Source organism: Myxocyprinus asiaticus, chromosome 12, assembly GCF_019703515.2.
Source record: "Myxocyprinus asiaticus isolate MX2 ecotype Aquarium Trade chromosome 12, UBuf_Myxa_2, whole genome shotgun sequence".
Taxonomy (NCBI): domain Eukaryota; kingdom Metazoa; phylum Chordata; class Actinopteri; order Cypriniformes; family Catostomidae; genus Myxocyprinus; species Myxocyprinus asiaticus.
This window is the reverse complement of record NC_059355.1, coordinates 47,595,016-47,619,385: the sequence shown is the minus strand read 5'-3', so window position 1 is coordinate 47,619,385 and position 24,370 is coordinate 47,595,016. Positions and strand designations below refer to the sequence as shown.

Genomic DNA, 24,370 nt, shown 5'->3' with positions numbered 1-24,370 from the left:
TTTCACTTGCTAACTGCATATTCAGTTATTACGCACTATAATATTTACAGGTATTTGCACTCATACTGTCGACACAAATTACACAAGAATATTAATATTTTGCTACTTTTCACTGCAAAACAAAAACGCTCCAAATGGCATCACAACTTTTTTTTTTTTTTTTTTTTAGAAAAGCCGCAGCAAATTTAGTCATTTTGGGCTGCAATAATCAAGAAACAGTGGTGTGAAATCTCGGTTGGACTGATTAGTAGATTTGATCCCTTTAAGGTTAAGTGTGTAAAATCTGGGTCACTAGATCCACCAAATGGAATATAAAAATGATTCTTGAGATTGGCAGTCATGCATATGTTTAAAAACAACCATTTTTATTATTCTGTTTGGTGGTACATGCAGGTCCTTTAAGACCAGCCAGAGACTTGTCATAAAATACTGTTCATTTTACTCTAATTGTACATTAATTTTATTTATTTTTTAATGAAAAAAAAAAAAAAAATCACTGAAACCTTAAGGTGAAATACTGGTGTTTATTAGTTGGCACATTTATATTACATTCTCAAACTGGTTGATTTCACAATCCCAAAATGAAAAAGCAACAAATTCCAGTGAAGGGTACATGTGTTGAAACCGAAAGGGTCACAGCTTTTGATGGGAGTGTTGGTAGAGTACATTGATTTCAGTCATAGTTCCAACATCCCATCTGAACCAATTGCATTTTATAAAAAACTATACCTGGGCAATTGTTTTGTAATTTATGTGGCAAAAGAAAGATAAAACCTTTTAAAATGTACATTCATAGTCTAACCCTTAAAAACAGGGCACATTTAAGGTGCTCTATCTATGAGACATTTGCCAGAAATGAGTTCCACATGATCAACTCTATACTTCAAATGCAGCAGATTAGATTTCACATCCTTGTTTTCTAGAAGGAACTTGACTCCATGCTCGAAGAAGACCATTCAATATTATATGTGTGCTATATTCTTGTGGTTGGGACCACATGTTGGTGCAGCCACTTCCACTTTCTATACATTAAAAATATTAAAAACAGAATGGCCATCATCACAAATACCAATCACAAGATGTTGATAGGTATTGCATGCTACACTAGAAGTAGAAGGGAAGATATTAAACTGCAATCAACAGCAAAATCCATGACAGTGTTAATAGAAATGAATCACAGGCATGTAAACTTTATAAATCACTGATGCAAGTCTGTTCATTTACTCTTTAGATTTTCAGGTTATCATTACTCATTTAGCAGTCAGATTAACAATAAAAACTTTTAATGAAATGTTGAATGACGTGTGCTTTATCATAAATGCACTTAAAACTCCCAAGACGAGCAAAAACAATGCCGTTTAGTCGAGTAAATAAGCCTAACCCTCAGCAGTTCCAGTCCACAATCTGAAGTGTACCATATCTATACATCATAACAACAAGCGCTCGACTTTGAAGTTTTGTCTTTGATCTGTACAAGAGAAATAAAGACACCAAAACATCGTGCTAACTACAGAGCTCAAAATTCACAGTATTGCGCCAACCGCTGCTTTCCAAAAGGTTTACGAAGCACGCAGTTTGGCTTTGAAGAAGTACTTGACATTTCGAAAGAAAAGATGTTTGAACGTTTTTAGGCTAAAACAAAATGTTTCAAGGCTTGCCCTTGAATTCAATTGTGCATGCTGACTGAAACCTCCCAGTTGTTAATGTAAAGCAATGATAGCGTGGATGAGGATGTCGAGTCACTGGGAGGTTCAAATAACTAAACTTTGGGGGTCTTCTAAAGATACTATCATCAAAAGGATTTGCAAAAACTGACTGGTAAGCAGCTAGTGCAGACTAGGGACCGTTTTGTAAATGCACATTGCATCAAACAAAAAAATTATATACTATTCAGTAGGGCTGCATCTGACAATTATTTTGATAATCGATTAATCTAACGATTATTAGAACGATTATTAGAATATTCAGCCGATTATTGCAATGATGAATCATTCGTTCTTAACCGACCATTCAGCTTCTGCCTCGAACAAAGGATGTGCACGCCCGTGACAGAGTGTGCATCAGCCGGGTGCAGTTTCAATCTCTCCCCCTTAGATCAGGACATTCGCGCAACTCATAAAAGAGGTGCTGACCGCACAGAGAAATGCCAGTTTCGGAGGTTGTAGTTATTTACATGATCTGCTTCTGCATTATTTGAACCTTAATAAAGCTATAATGCATTAAATATAACTGCATTAAAGATGTAACACCGGGGTGTTTCCTTTAAAGACGCTCCGATATGCAAGTTTTGCTTTAACGGAGCGGCAGCTCCAGCTCCAATTATTCCACAATGAGAGTGCTTCTGTATTTACTTATTTCACATTTTTGCATTATTATTCCCTCATACTTTGCGATCTACATCAGCTGAAGCTGTTTGGAAAGTTTAGAGTGCATCTGGACTGTGAGATGTGTTATCTTCCTCTCCTCAATCAGAACTGCAGTGCTGCTCTCGTGTGCAATTATTAGAGTTTAATGTGATCTCATGTTACGTTAAATGAGATCAAACGACTATTCGACCACGGACATTTTTATTGTCGACGTTGTCGATAACATCGGCTAATCGCTTCAGCCCTACTATTCAGTCTCAATCTCTATTAAAATCACTCTTTTGTCCTGAACTATGCTTCATTTTCTAGTCGTCCCATATGGTAATATAGCCAAAATGAAAGTCAATGTGAAACAACCCATTTGTGTTCACAAACCGTTTTACTTCTGTAGTGTGATGCATGGACAAGTGAAACAGGATATTCAAACGTGAGATAAAAAGGAGAGCGGGACTTTATCCGTCAGGAATTAATTTGACTTTCAAATCTTTTGTTATTTGCTATTATTGACAAACCGTTTGACATCAACACTACTGCATTAAATGACTGCATTAACTATTGGTCAGATTTAAGAAATGCTACAACTGCGAATGGGGCCAATCTATAAACACTAAAATACTCAGTTTCAAAAGTATAGCCACAAGATGTAAACATTATATGTATTCAAATGATTTTAGTGTGATAAAATCACTTATCAGGATGACAGGGTTACATGTGTTACATCGCTTTGACAAAGAAGTTGTAATATTGGATATCATTTTAAACGGATAAGCTTAGTAAGCAATTTTATCACTAAAATCATATTAACACGTGAACTGTCTTGTGGCTATTCTTTTGAAATACTGAGTATTTAAAGGTTTATAAACTGAGCCCATTCACGTCATTGTAAGTGCTCCACTCTAAGCCAGACTTTTGCTCTCAATGTCCGAGTCAAAATGATTTTTTTTCTGGTAATACCCATGCCGCAAATGCGGTTGATTAAGCTTAGCTTGTATTGAACCCAGAACATTCATTTAAGAAAATATCTAGGGTCAATTTTGATTTCATGTTGACTTAAAAAAAAAAGATAAAAAAAGTACTACAGAAAGCAGCATAAAGTCGGAAAACCTGCCGAATCTTTCCGACACCAAATCATATCATAGCGTCTGGGATTGATTTCAGATTTTACAATAAACACATAGTCTGTCAAACATTAGCTGTGGAAAAATTCTAGATCAAAAAGTGTGAAATCGTACAATTACGCTCCAGTCTAATCAGGTAGTTGTTTAACTTAAACCCTATGTGTTTTCGGAGGCCTATACGATATTTACAAGAAGTTCAGAACACCCATTTAACATGAAGTACAAGTTAACCATTCATCGCATCACACAAACTCATAGGACAAATAAATACCATCGCTCATGCAAAACTAATAACATCTCACAGTTCCACGCATTCATATTCTCTTATAAACGCATTCGTTAACAAAAACAAATAGCGCTCGCACACACATACACACGCAGAGGAAAATTAATGTGTAAAAATACTGAAAGCCACATGCTAACGCACCATGTGTATATTTTTACATCACAACAGTAAAAAGTAGTTCTTGCATTCGTTTAATCTCACACTTGGGCCGCATAGAGGGCACTAAAAGTACGTGGGTCGTGGGTTTCATGCAACAGTCCGCATAAAACAAAAATTAAACAGGAGATAGTGGAAAGATAACATTTACAAAACATCATTTTGAATAATCAACCAACACTTGTGACTTTTGTGCCACTTTCCTGACAATTAAGAAAAAAGAATCAGAATAAGAGCGAGAGCGGCGACGGAAACATCCGGAGTGTCGCTGTTTTGCATTAGTTATCTGATATCAGAGACGGAGCTCTGATTAATGCTGTAGGTGGACGACAGGTCTCCGCCTATCGTGGCCACTAGAGGTGCCCCATTACTGTTCAGACAACCTTCATGAAGAGCCTTGAAGTAGGTGGCCTGCACTGGCTTGTGACACTGCAACACTTGTATGGCATCGTCAATTTTAAACCATTCCCTTTTTCTCCCTGTCAAAACAAAAAAGAAAAGCAGGTGTTGCAAGTCAACTGGTATACAATACAATTATGGATGATTCTCACGAAACCTGACTGACAAAGAAATGTCTAACCCCAAATAAATACATAATATAAAATTATATTTTACATGAAAATAATGAAGCTGTAAAGGTCCTATAAAAATGTAGGACCATATTTTTATTGTATTTATTTTTTTGCATTGTGACATTATTTTCAGGACACTTAAGCACATTTTGCATCCCAGTTCTCAATACTGCAATGCATGCGGATGTTTTACTTTTACTATTAATATTATTTTCAATGATGATGCTCATCACCGTAACAGTCACTTTTTACTGTATTACGCTGTTGAACAATGATTATTGTAATTAAAATGATAAAAATGAAGGAACATACAAACTGAGTACCAATATGATGTATAAATACTTCATTTAAATAATATATCATTTTTTCGCATTGCAGTATTTAGAATTGGGGGTGGGTAGGATGTGCATAACTGCCATGAAAATAATGTCACAATGTCAAAAATAGGCTTCATTTTCTATCTTATTTGTTTGTTTTGATTTTGGAGTAAAATAGGACCCGGCTATTTTCCTCAGGTTTAGTGAGATTCAACCTAATATATGTACAGTACATACAGTATACTGTATGATTATATTAATTAATTATACTGTTTATGCTTAATACTTAATACGTATATGTCAATATTCCAGGTATTAGAAATCTGAATAGAACAGTTGGCATATGCTTAGGTTTAAACACTCCATTTGGAACTTCCACATTAAATTAATATTTACATTTATTTCTATTAAATATGTTTATATTTATTAAATATATAAATGTATGTAAATTATTTATAATAATGAATATATACAGTGTATATATATGTGTGTGTGTGTGTGTGTGTGTTTTATTTATTTACTTGCATCTACTTGTATCCAAACAAGAGCATGCATGTTTTAGTTTATTCAGAATATGTTGGCTGTCATGTAAATAAGAATTTTCCAATTGCTGTAGAGCATGTAAACCTGTTTTTTTGGAATGAAGGCTTAACAAGAATATGGGCCCATGTAAATGTGTTCATTGAGGCTTACTCAAAAATAATTATTCTAACTTACTAACCAATATTTACTGAATCTTCCCAATCTTCCAGAACTTCGGTTACGATGAGAACGTAGACATACGTTCTGTGTTTCCTATCTCGATTCTGAATAAAGAACAAAATGAAATTAAAAACGTTATGTACACTGCAGATGTGTAACGGAAACAGTTTACAATAAGGTTTTATTTGTTAACATTTGTAAATGCATTAGGGATCATCATATAACATTGAATAATATGTATTACAGCATTTGGTTAATTTTTAAAAAATATAACTGTTCATTGGTAGGTCATGTTAGTTCATAATGCAACAACTAATGTTAACATACAGTACACAACTTAGTATATGTAGATATTAACATAAACCAAGGTTAATTAGTGATGAAAAAGTATTGTTCATTGTTAGTTCATGTTAACTTAAGTAGTTCAATAAAGTTAACGAATAAGACCTTATTACCAGAGTAACAATAACTAGTTTTCTCATATTTGTTTGACTTACCTCAAATATTCCTACAAGTCTTCCTAAAGTGCCCTTGACTCCAGCCTATCAAAAACATTAATGGATAAACTCATTGTCAATTATACATTGTCAGAAAATATTTCTGAGCACGCCCAGAAAATATTCTTTGTTGTGACTGTCAATAGTTACTATGAAAAAGAAAAAATTAAAATAAATTGTTAAAAATAATTGGTCTAATTCCCCAAAACTGAGTTGAGATAGACCAATTAAATCTACATTTGGTCATTTTGAGATTATTGGCATTGGCCAGTCACGGTGTCTGTATGGTAGTGTAGCAGTTCCAAAATCTATCGACAGCTTTGGCAATAGTCAAAGCACATTTTCTCTTTTAAATCCAATAAATAAATGTAAGCAATTTTTAATACATCTCATTTGCTATCAGTTCAAATTGTGTTGTTTATCATATATCAGCATTACATAACCTATGAAGATTAGAGGTTGACCGATTTTTCTAGATTTGCTGATACCGATAATTTAGGTGGTGGAAAAGGTCGATAACCAATTAATCGGCCAATAGTCTTCAGGGCTGCTGCACAGTTTTTAAAATCAAATTTAAGACTTTTTTCAAGACCTGAACAGATAAAATTAATACTGTATCCCCATATCAAAACAAACTCACTAAAATCACAATCTAAAAAAGTTTAAAATACATGTTTTCCACATATATATCACATTAAAATTGGTTTATGTACCATTATATAAATAAATACAAATTAGAGGTCAATCAATATCGGATTTTGCTGATACGATAATGTGTTGGAAGAAAGGCAATTAATCTGCCAATAGTTTTTAAAATTGGTAGCCTATATTAAATAGTCTTTTAATCTTTCCTTCCTGTGATGGAGAGGGCCAGACAGAGGCTACAAGAGTCCAAATGGAATTAAACTCCAGATGCAGTTTATGGTGCAACCAAAATAACTTTAACTAGTGGAAAAAATATATATATATTTGACTCATAGCGCAGAACTTTTAACTTTAAAGGCTGAAACACAACGGAGACTCTTATTTTGAAATGCAAGTGCTTCCCTGTTTCCAGCTGCTCATTCAAACAGATAAGGGAAATAAAATGTGCACTCCTTCAATAATCTACAATGTATTACAATATAAACAATTAAAAGTAAACTTTGTCACGATATGGCCTAATGATTGCAAACTACTCTGCAACAGCTGGATACACCCCAGCATGCTTGAAGAAATACAACAGTGCCGCGTTTTCACGTTAAAGGACGCAGCGCATGCATTTATTTAATTAAATCGTATTCTAACTGAAGTTATAATTACATTAGGTCATATCATGATTACTGTCTTTCCGCCTCCAAATTTAAGACCTCTAAATAAAAATTAAGATTTTTATGACCTTAAATTTTGGAAAACTGAATTTAAGACATTTTAAGGATCTGCAGGAACTCTGGTCTTCTAAAATCAATTTATAGAATGTTTCCTTACTATGATTGGCACAAATATAGAGTTCATAATGAATGAAATCCCAGATGCAGTTTTTTGTGCAAACATAATTCCAATAATAACCAGAAAAATCAAGTTTGGTGCATAACGCAGGACATTTAACTTTCAAAAAAATCCCGAAATACATAGTGGACTCTTATTTTGAAATGACAGGGTCTTGGCTCCATTACAATGTAACACTAAGTATTTACCATATAAAGCATTTTATAAACTATATATTCACACGATGAAGATGAATATCTAGGGTACCTCACTTAAATTTAGAACACAGAGGAATAAAATAAACAATCGGCAGCTTTTGGCATAGATTTTTGCTGGTAACGACAGTTCTAAAACTACTGGCACTGATTCATTGGTAAAAACCGATATATCAGTTTATCTCTAATGTAAGATTTTTGCCGATAACAATAGTTCCAAAAAGAAACGATCAGCACGATTAATCGGTAAAACCTCTAATGTAGATATAGCCATTGGAAAAACCCATATCGGTTTACCACTCTTCGTGAGCATGACCAGATATTCTAAAGCAAGAACTTTGACTGAGTCTTCCAACAAAGTAAAGTAAGCCTATTTTTAAGTGTTGCAAATTCTCAAAACTTGCAAACGCAAGAGATAGTCATTACTGTGTGGTCAGGTTCTTCAGTTTGCTTTGTCAGTGCCAAACCACTGAATGTTGGAATCAACATGTTCATTTCACAGCTGAACTTTCAAGGTTTTTGAGGTAAAAAAAATAAAATAAATTAAAGCTGCAATCAGCGTTGAACGGGCCCTCGCACTCTGGTGCACGTTGGGGCTGCTGTGCCAACTCCCTGTGGTGACCATGATTTTTATGGTGTATATTTGTTCATAACTCAACATTTAAATCACTTGCACCTAATCGGTGAATTCTCAATGTATTACTGAAGCTAGAGAAAAAAAAATGACATCAGATTAAATATCTGTCATTTTATAACTATACATCAAAATATGTCACTTCCTGTTACCTGTGACTAGAACTGAATATTGGCACGTATATGTATTCAGGCCGGGACTATTATCAAACATGTGAAGTTTGGGGAAGATTGGACATTGTATGTATGAGTTATAACAATTTCCTTTTTTCATGGCGAAACATCGAACTTTGTCAGACCGTCATGGCCACGCCATGCAGTGAAAACTCTATTTAGCATCGCCAAGGCCTTTAGATTAGAATACCCAAATATGAAGTAGATCTGATGAAATCTCTAGGAGGAGTTCGTTAAAGTACAAGCCTGGAAATGGCAAAAAACTGAGCAAAAATTAAGGAGAAAAATCAAAATGGCTGACTTCCTGTTGAGTTTAGGGCATGGGTCCAAGAGACTTTTTTGTAGGTATTGGCATGTTACATATGTGTACCGATTGTCGTACGTGTAGATTAAACGTAACGTAAAGCACACATCATTGAAAATGCGATTCATTTGAGGGAAAAAAAATACACGCCTAGAAGAACAATAGGGTCCTCGCACCATCAGTGCTCGGGCCCTAAAAAAAGAACATGAGTGCATTCTTCAGACAGTGGCAGTCTAAACCAGTCCTGAGTGATAGTAATGCATCACAACACTTTAGGGCAAATGTCAAGTCCCTAACATGGCCAGTGACTTCAGCTTGAGTAGTTAATTGTCGTCAGTCGTGGTCTAAATTTAGTCCTAAACATACATGACCAAGATCAGATCAAAATCAAAAGCGTCATCAAGACAAATAAACATTCGCAAAAATATAGTACAGTTGAACGTCTTTGACATTTTGTCATGGCGTGTTTATGGTCTATGGTTGCTTCCACATGCGTTAATGTTACGCTTTTGGCAACTGTCTGTCTACACAGCAGTTGAGGTGTGAAAAGCAGCACTTAACCTGAGTTTAATGCCCTTTAAAGCTCCGCTGTAATGCGATCGTCCTCATAGACTGAGCGTCGTTTATTGCAGTCTGTCAGTTGGCCAGTGAAAGTATCATCAGTAAGACAGAAGTGTGGAAGGAATCAGCTGACAGATCATAACCACTTCTCTTCATGAGAAACATTTTCAATGCTTGCACAGTGGAACTGATACGAGGTTAAAAGAAGATTAAAGTCGGAATTATGCTTTACCTTCAAAACAATTTTTTAAACAGTGTATTTAATATGCAAGTTGACAACATTTTTCCATGGTAACCACTACGTTTGGGTCACTATGATTGACTTGTTGTCTAATAACTAACTGGTTGATAAGTGACGTAGACAAATATTTTTTTGTAGTTTTGATTTTTTTTTGTTTTTTGTATCATTAAAAAAATATATATTTTTGTCATTACTCGCAGAAATTATGGCGAGCCGATTTAGCTTTTATTGCTCCCAGTGTTACTCGTAATTGCATTTTTACTAGTTATTATTTCATTAGAAAGCTCTACAGTAGATTTTCTACAACTAAGAATTCCAGTTACAGAGCTCTATCATTTGTCAACTCTTACTAGCAATTGAAAAGCTCTCTAAATAAAAATGAAAGGGAGTCAATAGAAACATATGATACACATACGTAAATATTCAATTGTAAAGCTTTGTAATTGGACTTGGAGTTAAGTTAACTCTAACTAATCAAAATAATTTGGCTTCAGGTGCATAGAGCCAAAAGGTGTCAAAAATCAAAAGTTGCTAACCACACACTGAATTGCAAAACAGACTAAAAAGGGTCTAGCTAAAAGATATACCTTTATTAAATTTGCATCCTAAAAAAAAATTTGCAAAGTGAGTTAAAAGCCAGACCAACAAAGGGAACAGACGTTTCAGCACATTGCTTTCAAGCAATATGCTGAAACATCTGCTCCCTTTGTTGGTTAGCCACTTTTGATTTTTGACTCAAAGCTTTGTAATTGGAATTTTTACTAGTAAAAATGCAACTGTACAGCTCTCTAACTGGAATTCTTACAAGTAAAAATTCAGTTATAGAGCACTGTAATTGAAAATCTTACTAGAAAAAAAAAAAAAAGATCAAATAAAGCTCTGTAATTCTTGGAATTTTTTCTAGTAAAAATGCAATTATGATAAGTAATGCTGGGAATATTAAAAGAGAATTTGGCCTTCCATATTGAAATACACATTCTTGATATCAAAAATGGAATTTAAACTAGTAAAAAACAATTCTTGATATCTGTAATTGTATTTTTTACTAGTTAATTTTCAAAATCCAATTACAGATATCTATAATTTCTTACTGATTGAAATTCCAACTTTACATATCAGCAATGCACTTGCTACTAATTACAATTATAATTTTTAAAATCAATAATTACATTGTTGCTAGTGCAAATGTTATTTCCTGATGTCAACAATTAAGTTATGACCAGTTGAAATATACATTTTTATATATATTTAATTTGGTTTTCACAATGGCAAAGTTAATTTCAGATATATGTAATGTGATTGTAAATATTGTAGTAAGTAAGCCTTTTAAGATATCTTTAATTACTCTGCAATTTACTGATGTCTGAAATTCCTTTTTCAGATATGTGAAATACCAAATCTAACAACTAATTTTAGATAAATAACTAATCTGTATTAGTTGCAATTCCATTGTTAATATCAGTGCAAAATGAACATTTGCACTAGTAACAATGTATATATTGATATAAAAAATTATAATTATATTAAAATTATAATTTTGACTAGTAATGTCAAAAGGGCTTGCGATAGTGCTTTAGCTGTTAGACAGTTTGCATTGTAAACCCTGTTTGGAAAAGTTGTCTTTAATTAAAGAAATCTTTAAAATCGTGTTTAAAGTACCACGGCCACAACCATACGCATTCAATAAAAGTATTCGACTAGTCGGTCAGGCAACCCACCGATTTCTACCAAAAATAGAACCACATTTTTAAAACAATGAATTTCAATGACTTTTAACCCTGTTTATATATCTTTGAGAGATGCTTATCAAAAGTCAAACCTCTTCACAAACTTCTCGGGCTGCAGCAATGTTGGGCTCTTCCTCAGGCTCCATTCCACCTCCAGGTACGATCCATTTATCTGGATGTCTGCTGCTACTCACCAATAACACCTATGAGATCACAACACATAATTACAGTTTTCTGTCTGTCTGGCAAGCTGTAAATTGGCCAAGTTGATTAATCAACCAATATTTGGCCATTTTGATATTATCGGCTATTGTAAAAACCCTATAGGCACTGATCACTACCAGCTTGTATTTTTGAGTTACTGATACACAATAAAGATGTAAAAGCGTCTTGAAAATCTAATAGCATGCCTTGCTAAAGGAATTCTCAGAATACACTGAGATTTTCCTTGCAAAAAAAAAAAAAATTTAAATACTGTGGTGATACCATGGTACAGGGATAGTAAAAGATGGTCATACCATGTTACTTAGATATATGACATGGTGCTCCAAAGAACTTCAAAATATACCAGGGTATTACCATGGTAAAAGTCCAAAACACTGGTTTTATCATGATATATGTCTACAAACCATAGTGATACTGTACCTTGGTACATGTCCAAAAACCATGGTAATACCATGGTACATGATGAAAAACAATAGCATCCTTTAACAAGGGACCATTCTGAGAATAGACTGAGATTTTCATCATAAAAAGTACTGTGGTGATACCATGGTACAGGGATGGTAGTACTAGATGGTAATACAATGGTATTTTTTTTTATCCCCTTTTCTCCCAATTTGGAATGCCCAATTCCCAATACTTAGTAGGTCCTCGTGGTGGCGCAGTTACTCACCTCAATCCGGGTGGCGGAGGACAAGTTTCAGTTGCCTCCGCTTCTGAGACCGTCAATCCGCACATCTTAACACATGGCTCGTTGTGCATGACAGCGCGGAGACTCACAGCACAGGAGGCTCATGCTACTCTCCACGATCCACACACAACTTGCCACGCGCCCTATTGAGAGCGAGAACCCCTAATCGTGACCACGAGGAGGTTACCCCATGTGACTCTACCCTCCCTAGCAACTGGGCCAATTTGGTTGCTTAGGAGACCTGGCTGCAGTCAAATACAATGGTACTTTGATGAACACCATATTACTCCAAAGTACTTCAAAGTATACCAGGATATTACCATAGTACAAATACAAAACCCTGGTATTACCTTGGTATATGTCTACAAACCATGGTAATACCATAGTACATGATGAAAACTGATGGCATCCTTTAAAAAGGGACCATTCTGAGAGTACACAGAGTTTCCTAGCAAAAAAAAAAAAAAAAGTACTGTGGTGATGCCATAGCACAGGGATGGTAAAAGATGGTAATACTATGGTACTTTGATATACTGTATATCATGGTGCTCCAAAGAACTTCAAAGACTACCAGGGTATTACCATGGTACAAGTCCAAAACACGGGTATTACCATGGTTTATATTTCCAAAAGCCATTGTAATACCATGGCACATGATGAAAATTGAAGGCATCATTAAACGAGGGACCATTCTGAGAACAGACTGAGATTTTCCTTACAAAAAAGTACTGTGGTGATGCCATGTTCAGGGATGGTAAAAGATGGTAATACCATGGTACTTTCATATATGCCATGGTGCTCCACAGAACTTCAAAAAATAGCAGGGTATTATCATTGTACAAGTCCAAAACACTGGTATTACCATGGTATGTCCACAAACCATGGTAATACCATGGTACTTGATGAAAACTAAAGGCATCCTTAAACAATTGAACATTCTGAGAATAGACTGAGATTTTAATCACAAAAAAAATATTATGATGATACCATGTACATGGATGGTAAAAGATGGTAATACCATCTCCAAAGTAGGCTACTTCAAAGATAACCAGGGTATTACAATGGCATGATGGTACAAGTCCAAAACACGGGTATTGCCATGGTTCAAGTCCAAAACACGGGTATTACCATGGTTTATATTTCCAAAAGCCATTGTAATACCATGGCACATGATGAAAACTGAAGGCATCATTAAAGGAGGGACCATTCTGAGAACAGACTGAGATTTTCTTTCCAAAATTACTGTGATGATGCCATGTACATGGATGGTAAAAGATGGTATACTTCAAAGAATGCCAGTGTATTACCATGGTACATGTCCAAAACACTGGTATTCCCATGGAAAACATCCAAAAACCATTGCAATACCCTAGTTACATGTCCAAACCCAGTGGTAATACCGTGATACGTGATAATAATAAAAAAGATGGCATCATTTAACTATTCTGAGAATACACTGAGATTTAGTTTAGCTCAGGCCTGTTGAGCCGCATGCTAACTGAAAACGACGCGACCAACCAGAACGCTAGCGGCGTTGACAGCGTCTTTTATTATCATTTTAATTCAAACGTTCCAGCTTGTCAGGTCGCGTCGCTTTAACGCGATGCTAACTACTAGTTTCAGTCAAACCGCTACTACCAAGATGCTAACTCGCGTTTAAAAGTCAGGCTTTTTAGATATAAAGCACCATGCGGCCAGTTGACGCGTTGACAGACGCATGCACGATCCCCGTTACGCGTTCTCCCAGTGGCGGTCCGTTCCACCGGGACTCACTCACCTCCTCCTCGGTGTCGCTCCTGAAGCACAGGCAGGCGGCCCGCTTCTTGAACCCGTCTCCATCATACGTGCGAGTCTGGTTCGACTTGAGCTTCATCATCTCTGGGCTCGGGTTGAGCGTCACGACTGAGATCGGAAGTTGAACCACCGAGAACTGGAGACGCAAAGTCCGCGAATGGAAACCCCGCGTTTTATTACAAGAGATAAGTTCTTCTGCGCTTCATTTTTCTAAAGCCGAGCACATCTCGGAGGCTGACGCCATTAACGAAGGGGCTACGAGATGCGCGCAACGTGAACGGCGCTTTTCGAGAAAACGTACGTAATTGGTTTAGGTGAATACGGTATGCGTGCGTGATATTGCGCACTGCAACTCTTTCTCGCTTACCCATATATGCATAATAATAATGAGCTAATCAGTAAATACTGATTATAATATTAATTATATTTATAATCATATTTCTACTAATACTAATATTATTAATAATACTCATAATCACTGATTCTTGAGATAAGGGACAAAATATGTCTTACATACAAAAGTCATTATTTTAAAAATCAAGAAATTCATAACAATAAAAATATTGGAAAAGTTAAATCTAAAGGAAATGTGTATACTCAGGGCATTTTTTACTTATATTTTAAAATAATTTCATTAGAAATTTTTAAAATGCATGCTGTATACTTGGAAGCACATGTAACTTAACCTGTCCTCAGCAAGAGGTCACAATGTTAAACTGCTAAACAAAGTGTTTAAAAATGCAACAAATTCATAAATATAAATATCAAATGAAAGGTAGGGATCTGTAAAATATCAAACAATACATTAAGAAAACTTTAAATGATATTTTTCATAAAAAAATCAAAATTGTGTCCTCACTTTGCGTCAACTCCGTCAGATTTAAAAAAAATCCAGAATAAATCAGAAAATGTCCTCCATGGATGGCTCCAGTGTACAACACATGGTTAAGATGGAAAAATATTAAATTTTGTCAACTCCGTCAGAATTTTCAGAATAGCATGAAAACAGAAAAAAAAAAAAAATATTGAATGTATTTTATCACAACTCCTTTACTGAACAATATTATTAGATAATTAAAGACTTTACACTTGTTAGATGAATCAAATTAAAATAGCTCGTTTTTTGGTGTGTCTGACGGATTTGACACAAATGACAGTAAGATGCAAGTTATGAAGTGAATAAATGTCAATTTTCAGAAGAAAAAAAAAACAGTTTTTATAAAAACCTGTTCCCCTACATCTTTCGTTAGCTGAGACCTTTGTCTACAAATATATCCATTTCAAATTAAAAAAGTATTAAAAAATAAAAACTCAGATTTTAAACATGTTTTGTCCCTTATCTCAAGAATCAGTGAAATAATAACAAAAATGACAATTTCTTTTATATCAGTATAATCATAAACAGTATTAATAATGCTTATTGTAATAGTTTTGATTAAATCGGCCCTACATTTAAAGATGCTGTGAGCTTTAACTTTCTGGCTGATGTCCTGAGATGTTGCTTCAATATATCCAAATAAATTTCCTTCCTCATGATGCCATCTATTTTGAGAAGTGCACCAGTCCCTCCTGCAGCAAAGCACCCCCACAACATGATACTGCCACCCCCATGCTTCACGATTGGGATGGTGTTCTTCGGCTTGCAAGCGTCATCCTTTTTCCTCCAAACGATGGTCATTATGGCCAAACAGTTACATTTTTGTTTCATCAGACCAGAGGACATTTCTCCAGAGAGTAAGATATTTGTCGTCATGTGCACTTGCAAACTGTAGTCTGGATTTTTTATGGTGGTTTTGGAGCAGTGGCTTCTTCCTCGCTGAGCAGCCTTTCAGGTTATGTCGATATAGGACTCGTTTTACTCTGGATATAGATACTTGTCTACCTGTTTCCTCCAGCATCTTCACAAGGTCCTTTGCCTTCAATCCTTCTTGGGATTGATTTGACTGATGTGGTCCCATGGTGTTTATACTTGCATACTATTGTTTGTACAGATGACCATGGTACCTTCAGGCATTTGGAAATTGCTCCCAAGGATGAACCAGACTTGTGGAGGTCCACAAATCTTTTTTTTTTTTTTGAGGTTTTGGCTGATTTCTTTTTATTTTCCCATGATGTCAAGCAAAGAGGCACTGAGTTTGAAGGTAGGCCTTAAAATACATCCACAGGTACACCTCCAATTCAGTACACCTCCTATAAGAAGCTAATTGGCTAACTGTCTAAAGGCTTGACATCATTTTCTGGAATTTTCCAAGCTGCTTAAAGGCACAGTTAACTAATTAGTGTAAGTAAACTTCTGACCCACTGGAATTGTGATATAGTCAATTAAAAGTGAAACAATCTGCCTGTAAACAATTGCTGGAAAAATTACGTGTGTCATGCACAAAGTAGATGTCCTAAACAACTTGCCAAAACTATAGTTTGCTAAAATTAAATCTGTGGAGTGGTTAAAAAATGAGTTTTAATGACTTCAACCTAAGTGTATGTAAACTTCTGACTTCAATTGTACATAGTTAAATATTACTATACTACAGTATATTCTAATTTAATCATAATTCTAATATTGTATACAGTGCATAGACATTTACAAAAAGTATTTTTTATTAAGATCAACACACATTACACATGCAAATATATAGTCAATAAATCTAATACACATTTTAGAACTCTAATGGTGTATTAACAAAATGCCACATACATGTAGGCTATTATACTGCTACACGAACAATCAGGATAAAGGCAGTTTTAACTACTGAGGAGAATAACATTGTCTTGGGCATTTGCTGTCTGATCACGACACCTGAGGCAGATAAAATTCTGAACTTATGAGGACTTGAATGCGCAAAATACAAACCTAAAATGTATTTGGACAATTGGGCTAAGCTTTAGGTTACATTTCTGCTCAACATATTATGTAATAGTCTTATAACTCAAGATACAAGGGACAGTCTTGAGAACCTTTGAGAGCATCCTTTAGTTTATAACTGTTGTTAATTAAATAAATACAGCCAGGCAAATAGAATACAATAAAGCAAAAAATGTGCATTCCAAAAGCACTTGGTGTGTCGATAACACTGAGTTGATACCTGTTGCAAAGAGTCCCTTGTGGAATTATACTGTAAGCAAATTAGAAAATTATTTAGGTGGATGAGTAATTTTTGCTTTTTCCATCCTATTTTTATCCACCAAACCTTTCTGATGTCTTTGGAAAAGTAACCATTTAAAAAAATTGAAGTGTTTATGAATGTCTCATTTTGCACAAAACACCAGAAAATACACATTCAATGGGTAACACTTTCAAATAAGGTTACATTTGTTATTATTAGTTAACAAAATTAGTTCACATGAATTAACACTGAACAATACTTTTAAAGCATTTATTAATCTTTCAACATTTACTAACACATTTTTAAAATCAAAAGTTGTGCATGTTAACATTAATGCACAAAGAACTAACATGAATTAACAATTGTATTTGTATTAACTAACATTAACAAACATTATGAAATATAGGAAAATATATATATTGTTCATTGTTAGTTTATAATAGGCTATCTAATGCATTTACTAATGTTACAAAATGTAATCTTATTATAAAGCGTTACCGTTCAATGTGTAATAGCAACACTTAGCCAGTGTCAAAAATGCCTTCAAAATTGGACAATTCTTCAAAATCTACCAACATTTCCATTAACTTCTGTAGTGTCAGTGACAGACATATGTTTCCAAATACAAACCTTTGTTGTGCTGATTCCTGGGGCTTCTAGTGGCAATTACAATGGTACTTTAAGTTAAATATATTTATTTCCTCAACACCAGACCTGGGTGTCTTATATTTGATAACAAAATACAAGAGCCTGCCTCAAGAAATATTCACTGATGGTTGTATAATAATATGGAACATCCAATAAAAAGCTTAATGAACTAGTAAACTGTAAACAGCTACATTCAAAAAGAATTCATTCTATGAGAACTATTAAGCCAATGATGTTTCACATTTAAATTATAGCTAGTCTACATACAAAGCATAAGTAGTAAAGCACCTTAGTTCAATAGATGTATATGTAGTAAAATAAAAACTAAAAAACACTCAACAAATGTTTATGCAGGGTGATTCTGGTTTCTATATTTGACCTACTTACACAAACCTAATTATGTATTATGCAGGATATTTCCTTTACAATTATAACTGTCTTTTTGTGAAATGACATTCCCTGCGATTCACAGCTGGGAGAGCAGACGGGCAGTTAGTTTGTTTAAGTGTGAGGTAGTGCTCCTGTAAGATAGTTACTGTTCTTCATCGTCATCTTCCTCAGCATCCTCAGACGAGTCCTGAGGTGCCTGTTTTTCCTTTTCCTGTTTCAACACAGAACGGAACCAAACATTTGGGAATAAACTTGAAGGTAGATTCCATGCAAGCAAATCTTCACCTTTTGACATTTAAAAAGGACAGCCATTTTAAACTGGTGTTTAGATCGTTTGACTTTGAAATTAAGTTGAAATGAAATTCAAAATGTAAAGGAATAGTTCACCTGAAAATGAAAATTATGTCTTCATTTACTCACCTTCATGTCGTTCTAAACCTGTATGACTTTCTTTTAATCCGTGGAACACAAAAGGAGAAATTCTGAAGAATGTTCTTTTCCATATCACAAAAGCATACAGAAACAAAGGGCTGTAAAGCTTAAAAAGTGACAAAAATAGTAATAATAATAAAAAAAACACTATAAAAGTAGTCCACCTTTGTGTGAAAACAGTCTGATACCTAAGTCGTTATTCAATAGCTGGGTTCCATCCAAATGTTCTGCATTTTTTATAAGCTTTACTGAAAATCGACTGAAGAAAATGCACCTTTCCATCAACTGAGGAAGCCCGATTGTGTCATGGAGCAGCTGAACGACCTTGCTTTGGTGAGAGTTGTTTTTGCTGTAATAGAGCAATTTTACATTATGATATTGAATGCTACCAGAAGTGCAATAGCTCACATAACGAGGGCTCAAATGGCTATTCATTACGCCGCCAGCCTCTATGTACCTGCGAGCGACCGCACTCAAAACAGTTCTGGAGGATTGTGAGGAACCACTTTAACGACGAGCTGTGGGTGAAGCACTTTGGACTAACCAGGGCACTGTTTGAAGAATTGAAACATTATTGAAATTGAAGAGATCTTGGAAATCCTGAAAAGGAGCGGAAATAAGTGACCCAATTGATATAATGAATGAATAAACTAAATAATAAAAATAAAACTGTTTTCACCAGCTTAAAGGGATAGTTCACCCAAAAATGGAAATTCTCTCATCATTTAGTCACCCTCATGCCATCCCAGATGTGTATGACTTTCTTTCTTCTGCTGAACACAATTGAAGATATTTAGAAGAATATTTCAGCTCTGTAGGTCCATACAATGCAAGGGAATGGTAGCCAGAACTTTGAAGCTCCAAAAAGCACATAAAGGCAGCATAAGAGTAATCCATTCGAATCCAGTGGTTAAACCCATATCTCTAGAAACAATATGATAGGTGGGGGTGCGAAACAGATCAATATACAGTATAAGTCCTTTTTCACTATAAATTCTCCTCCCTGCCCTGTAGGTGGCGATATGCACAAAGAATGCAAAATCACCAAAAACAAAAGAATAATGTGAAAGTGAAAGTGGAGATTGATAGTAAAAAAGGAACTAAATATTGTTCTGTTTCTCACCCCCACCTATCATATTGCTTCTGAAGATATGGATTTAAACACTGGAGTCGCATGGATTACTTTTATGCTGCCTTTATGTGCCTTCTGGAGCTTCAAAGTTCTGGCCACCATTCACTTGCATTGTATGGACCTACAGAGCTGAAATATTCTTCTAAAAATCTTCATTTGTGTTCTGCCGAAGAAACAAAGTCATACACATCTGGAATGGCATGAGGGTGAGTAAATTATGAGAGAATTTCCATTTTTGGAAATTTGCTTTAATGCATATTTTTAATTAAGCGAAACTCCAGAAAATCCACCTCATCCTGGCGCATAAACTTTAAAGCGAATTTTGAGAATTTATTTGCCTATAAAGCATTTCCATTCAGGATTTCTTGTGCGCAATATCAAAATTCGCAAAAAATTGTTGGATGGAAACCTAGCTAATAACAATCTTGCCCTGTTTCTCACACAAAGCTATATTATGGCTTCAGAAGACTTGAAATATAGCACACATGTCGTATGGCCTAGTTTTATTATCCTTTTTTGTCATTTTTGGAGCTTGAAAGCCTCAAAATTTCTCCTTTTGTGTTCCATGAAAGAAAAAATCCATACAGGAATGGCATGAGGGTGAGTAAATGATGAATGGTGAACTACCGCTTTAAGTGTACCTCTTTCTTAGGTCTTCCCTTCGGTTTTCCTCCAGCTGATGCTTTCTATTGAATACAAATTTAAATGAATTAACAATTAATGAAGAGTCAAAACATTTCTCACTTAGTCATCCACAATCTTCCCTCCCAGGCTAAACACAAAGGAACTCTGTTTTTTTCCCCCTAAGCATTTTAACTGAGACAATAGCAATGCTGTTTTAACACCAGTAGAGGGAGTCACTTTCTGCACATGAGAACAGTTATAGGGGGCAATGAGTTCACAGAGGACTCTTTAGGCAGACACTGCCCAGAGCTAAGTGGCTAACAGCAGGTGATCTGCTGGTCTGGGGATGAGCTGTCAACATAAAATTTCCACGCACTATTCAAATGTAATAATGCATATGTCTTTGTGTGTTTGCAAAACACAGACAGCTGTGTTGTGCAACTGCAATTGTGGAAAAAAAATTCTGTATTTATTTTTGTACACGAGGCAAGGCCATAATTAAAGGACTCATTAAAATAGTGGAAGACAACAACAGCACTTACTCTCTTGGAAGGTCCCTTATTTTTGCTACCTTTTGGTCGCCCTCTTGCTTTTTTTGGAGTTGGCGATCCACTTGATTCCTGTAGGAAATGTTAACATGTTTATTAAAAAGATGCCTTGATAAAATTTGGCCTGTTTATATAGCCGATAATTAATTTTAACATTATAACCAATATGATGGCAGATCCAACAAATCCATAGTTTTCTATCTGTTGTTTTAAACAGCATTCACACTAAAGCTCCAATCGAGAATTGTATATGCTTTGAGTGAAATGAGGCATTGCAACATTATAATGTACACTGTTGGATAAGTTACAAAAAAAAAGTAATCCACTACAAATTAAAATTACTCTTATAAAAAGTGTACTTAATTTACTGATTACTTAATGGGGACAGTAATCACATTACTAGCTGCTTTTAAGTTATTGTGTAAAACATATTTTCACAGAAAAGTTTTAGTTTTTCCGCTCATCAAATTCAAATGAATGTCTATATTTCCTCACTCATTTTCGTTGTCACAGAAACATAAACAGACGTACACATGAACTTATGATTCATAAATAATAATGTATATATAATTCATATTATTTTAGAAATATGTGTACTCCAAGTAAAGAACCCTTGGTAATTAAGTACACTCAAAAAGAAAAAACAAATCGCATTTTTAAGATTGACGCATTTCAATTTCACAACAAAATTCAATTCAGTAATCTTTAAACAAATAAAAAAATGATATTTATTTATTATAAAATTACATTTGATACAGTAACTGTAATCTGATTACAAGAGTTGAAATTGAAATGTATTAAAAAAAATTACTCAATAAGTAATTAGATTGCAGTAACTAATTACTTTGTAATCAGATTACACCCAACACTTATAATGTACAGTAGCAAAGATGGATAACCGTTTAGTATTTTCAAACCAGGCATAAAAAAAAAGAAGTAACATATCTTTATATTTAATAATACGAAGAAAAAAATATTTCCGATTTATTGTGAATCCCTACCATTATGCGTAAACAAACTCACTACAAACCTTTAATTTAGATATTATAATTACATTATTCTTCTTCTGACTCAGTAATTAACCTATCTTATTTGTCATTAATAATAATAATTTATTATTAAAAATGAACTATTCCGTTATACCTTTGGATGTTTTCTTGGTCTCCCTCGCCCCCTTTTCTCCACTCCATCCTTGTCTTTAAGGGAGACAGTTTTTTTCTCTGAATCACTCATGTTGCAAAGCTTCCAAAACACAAAATAAAATATAAGTTTACAGTCGATTCTCCATGCAATGACTTTCTTCATTCATAACACCAATGACAATTGTCTATTTTTTTACATTAAATAGAGGTTTATTATAACAACTAGAATGCATTAGCTAGCCTTGTATTAATTAGCAGTGGCATTTTATTACATACATACATACATACATATATATATATATATATATATATATGTTTAATCCTTTTGGATCAGAATGTGGCATTGGCAAATAAGTGTAGGTGTTGATGCAAAGGCGAGGCGCTCACTAGCTTATGCAACGCTGTTTCTTCATGGACACCATATAGCGCACAGTCGTTACTTTCATATTGAATGCCGTGCAAATAAACATTAAAGCCCTTGTGCAATCTTTCACGAGAGAACGAAGCATTCACTTACATGCACTTATACAGGAGAGCGAAATAATGTTATGCGCGCGCTGTGTTTTCCGTGGCCCCACCTCCGCGTGCACAATGTCTACTGATTGAATTCGAGCGCAATCGTCGGTCTACCAATAAAGCGCAGTCTAAATCCAAAGCAAAAAGACGTCTACGGACGGAAAAGAAAGAAATTAACCCTGTCCGTTCCGAAGGATATGCAGAACTGATGTGCTTAAAGCGAGCTCGAGAATGGCAGCCGTGTCACTGGAATGAAAGGCCAATGGCAGCGCAGGATGAGCCGCAGTTTGATGGGAAGAGAGGCGGGTCTTCACGGGCAACATGCTTCATTTGCTGCCTGTGACAAATTGGTGGCGCCAAATACAAATAGAAATTCGTCTTAATAAATTGTGTTTCATGTTGATGGGGTATCAGACAAGAACTTTTTTTTTTTTTTTTTTTAAGTAGTCTGCACAGTAATAGGCCTATCTGTTCATCATTAACTAAGATATTGTGAAATTTGGATTGATAATGGAGGAGAAAAACAAACCTTTGTTTTTAATAATGTAATTTAATGGATGAAATATTTTATTCAGAAACTCAAATAAAGTGTTTGTATATGTGTGTATATATATATATATATATATATATGTGTGTGTGTGTGTGTGTGTGTGTGTGTGTCTGTGTGTGTGTACATATATACACACATTATATGTATTTAAGCAATATCACAGAAGCAAGAGTGCGATATGGCCCTACATCAGCACTGCTGTGATTCGTAGGTAATCACAGCAGTGCTGATGTAGGGCCATCTAGCACGATTGCGAGTGTGATATTGCTTATATATACAACAGTTCAATGAACAAGAAAATTTTACAAAATTAGGAAAAACTGAGTACGGTAATAAAAACGCATTAAATCAATCAAATCAAATCACTTTATTGTCACACAGCCATATACACAAGTGCAATGGTGTGTAAAATTCTTGGGTGCAGTTCCGATCAACATAGCAGTCGTGACAGTGATGAGACATATACCAATCTACAATAACATCAAATTAACACAACACAATTTAAACATCTGTTATACACATAATTACACTCAACAATATACAAATAATAACATACACTGTACAGTATACAATACGCTGTTTTTGTTTTTGTTTTTTTGTTTTTTACTATATAGATACACATTATTCAATAAAAATTAAAAATTAAAATATATATATATATATATATATATATATATATATATATAAATATATATATATATATATATATATATATATATATATATATATATATATATATATATATATATATATATAGAATGTACAGTATTGTACTGTATTGACATTCAGGCTGTCGGTTGATAGTCAGTTGTTAAGAGAGACATAATATAATAATAATATAATTTATGACAGGCCGGTGTGAGATATAAGAGTAAGAGTAATAAAGTGCAGTGCTGATGTATTTTGATCGTGGGAGATCAAGAGTTCAGAAGTCTGATTGCTTGGGGGAAGAAGCTATCATGGAGTCGGCTGGTGCGGGTCCTGATGCTGCGATACCGCCTACCTGATGGTAGCAGTGAGAACAGCCCATGGCTCGGGTGGCTGGAGTCTCTGATGATCCTCCGAACTTTTTTCACACACCGCCTTGTATATATTTCCTGGAGGGAGGGAAGCTCACCTCCGATGATGTGTTTGGCAGTTCGCACCACCCTTTGCAGTGCTTTGCGGTTGTGGGCGGTGCTATTGCCGTACCAGGCGGAGATACAGCCAGTCAGGATGCTCTCTACAGTGCAGGTGTAGAA

At 34.8% G+C, this 24,370-nt stretch overlaps 2 protein-coding genes across 4 annotated transcripts in view; both read right to left on the bottom strand.

Annotated features, from left to right (window-relative positions):
• Positions 1–510: 510 nt before the first annotated feature.
• Positions 511–14,352, bottom strand: LOC127448975 (diphosphoinositol polyphosphate phosphohydrolase 1-like). The gene is made up of 5 exons (XM_051711995.1): positions 14,027–14,352; positions 11,429–11,539; positions 6,015–6,059; positions 5,537–5,621; positions 511–4,405 (listed from the first exon to the last, which is right to left on the bottom strand). Exons 1-5 carry the CDS (start codon positions 14,123–14,125, stop codon positions 4,209–4,211), a joined length of 537 nt encoding a protein of 178 aa, XP_051567955.1. The 5' UTR covers positions 14,126–14,352; the 3' UTR covers positions 511–4,208.
• Positions 14,353–16,619: 2,267 nt separating this feature from the next.
• LOC127448983 (high mobility group protein HMG-I/HMG-Y-like) overlaps positions 16,620–24,370 on the bottom strand; it is a 21,952-nt gene continuing 14,201 nt past the window's right edge. The window contains exons 1-5 of one of the 3 annotated variants that reach the window (XM_051712006.1): positions 22,581–22,843; positions 22,065–22,163; positions 20,916–20,993; positions 20,391–20,435; positions 16,620–18,396 (exon numbers count right to left, since the gene is read on the bottom strand). In XM_051712006.1, coding sequence (XP_051567966.1) covers positions 18,328–18,396; positions 20,391–20,435; positions 20,916–20,993; positions 22,065–22,154 — 282 coding nt within the window. In that variant the 5' untranslated portion in view covers positions 22,155–22,163; positions 22,581–22,843 and the 3' untranslated portion in view covers positions 16,620–18,327. Of the gene's footprint in view, positions 18,397–20,390; positions 20,436–20,915; positions 20,994–22,064; positions 22,164–22,450; positions 22,844–24,370 lie in introns of those variants that run through there. The other 2 variants (XM_051712007.1, XM_051712008.1) reach the window with 2 other exon arrangements.

Excerpts from the sequence above, each read along its gene's own strand:
- LOC127448975 (XM_051711995.1), bottom strand. The coding sequence starts at position 14,125 with ATGATGAAGCTCAAGTCGAACCAGACTCGCACGTATGATGGAGACGGG. Across the intron at positions 5,622-6,014 it reads GACTTGTAGGAATATTTGAG|AATCGAGATAGGAAACACAG; the intron begins GTAAGTCAAACA and ends TTCTTTATTCAG. Across the intron at positions 4,406-5,536 it reads GGAAGATTCAGTAAATATTG|GGAGAAAAAGGGAATGGTTT; the intron begins GTTAGTAAGTTA and ends TTGTTTTGACAG.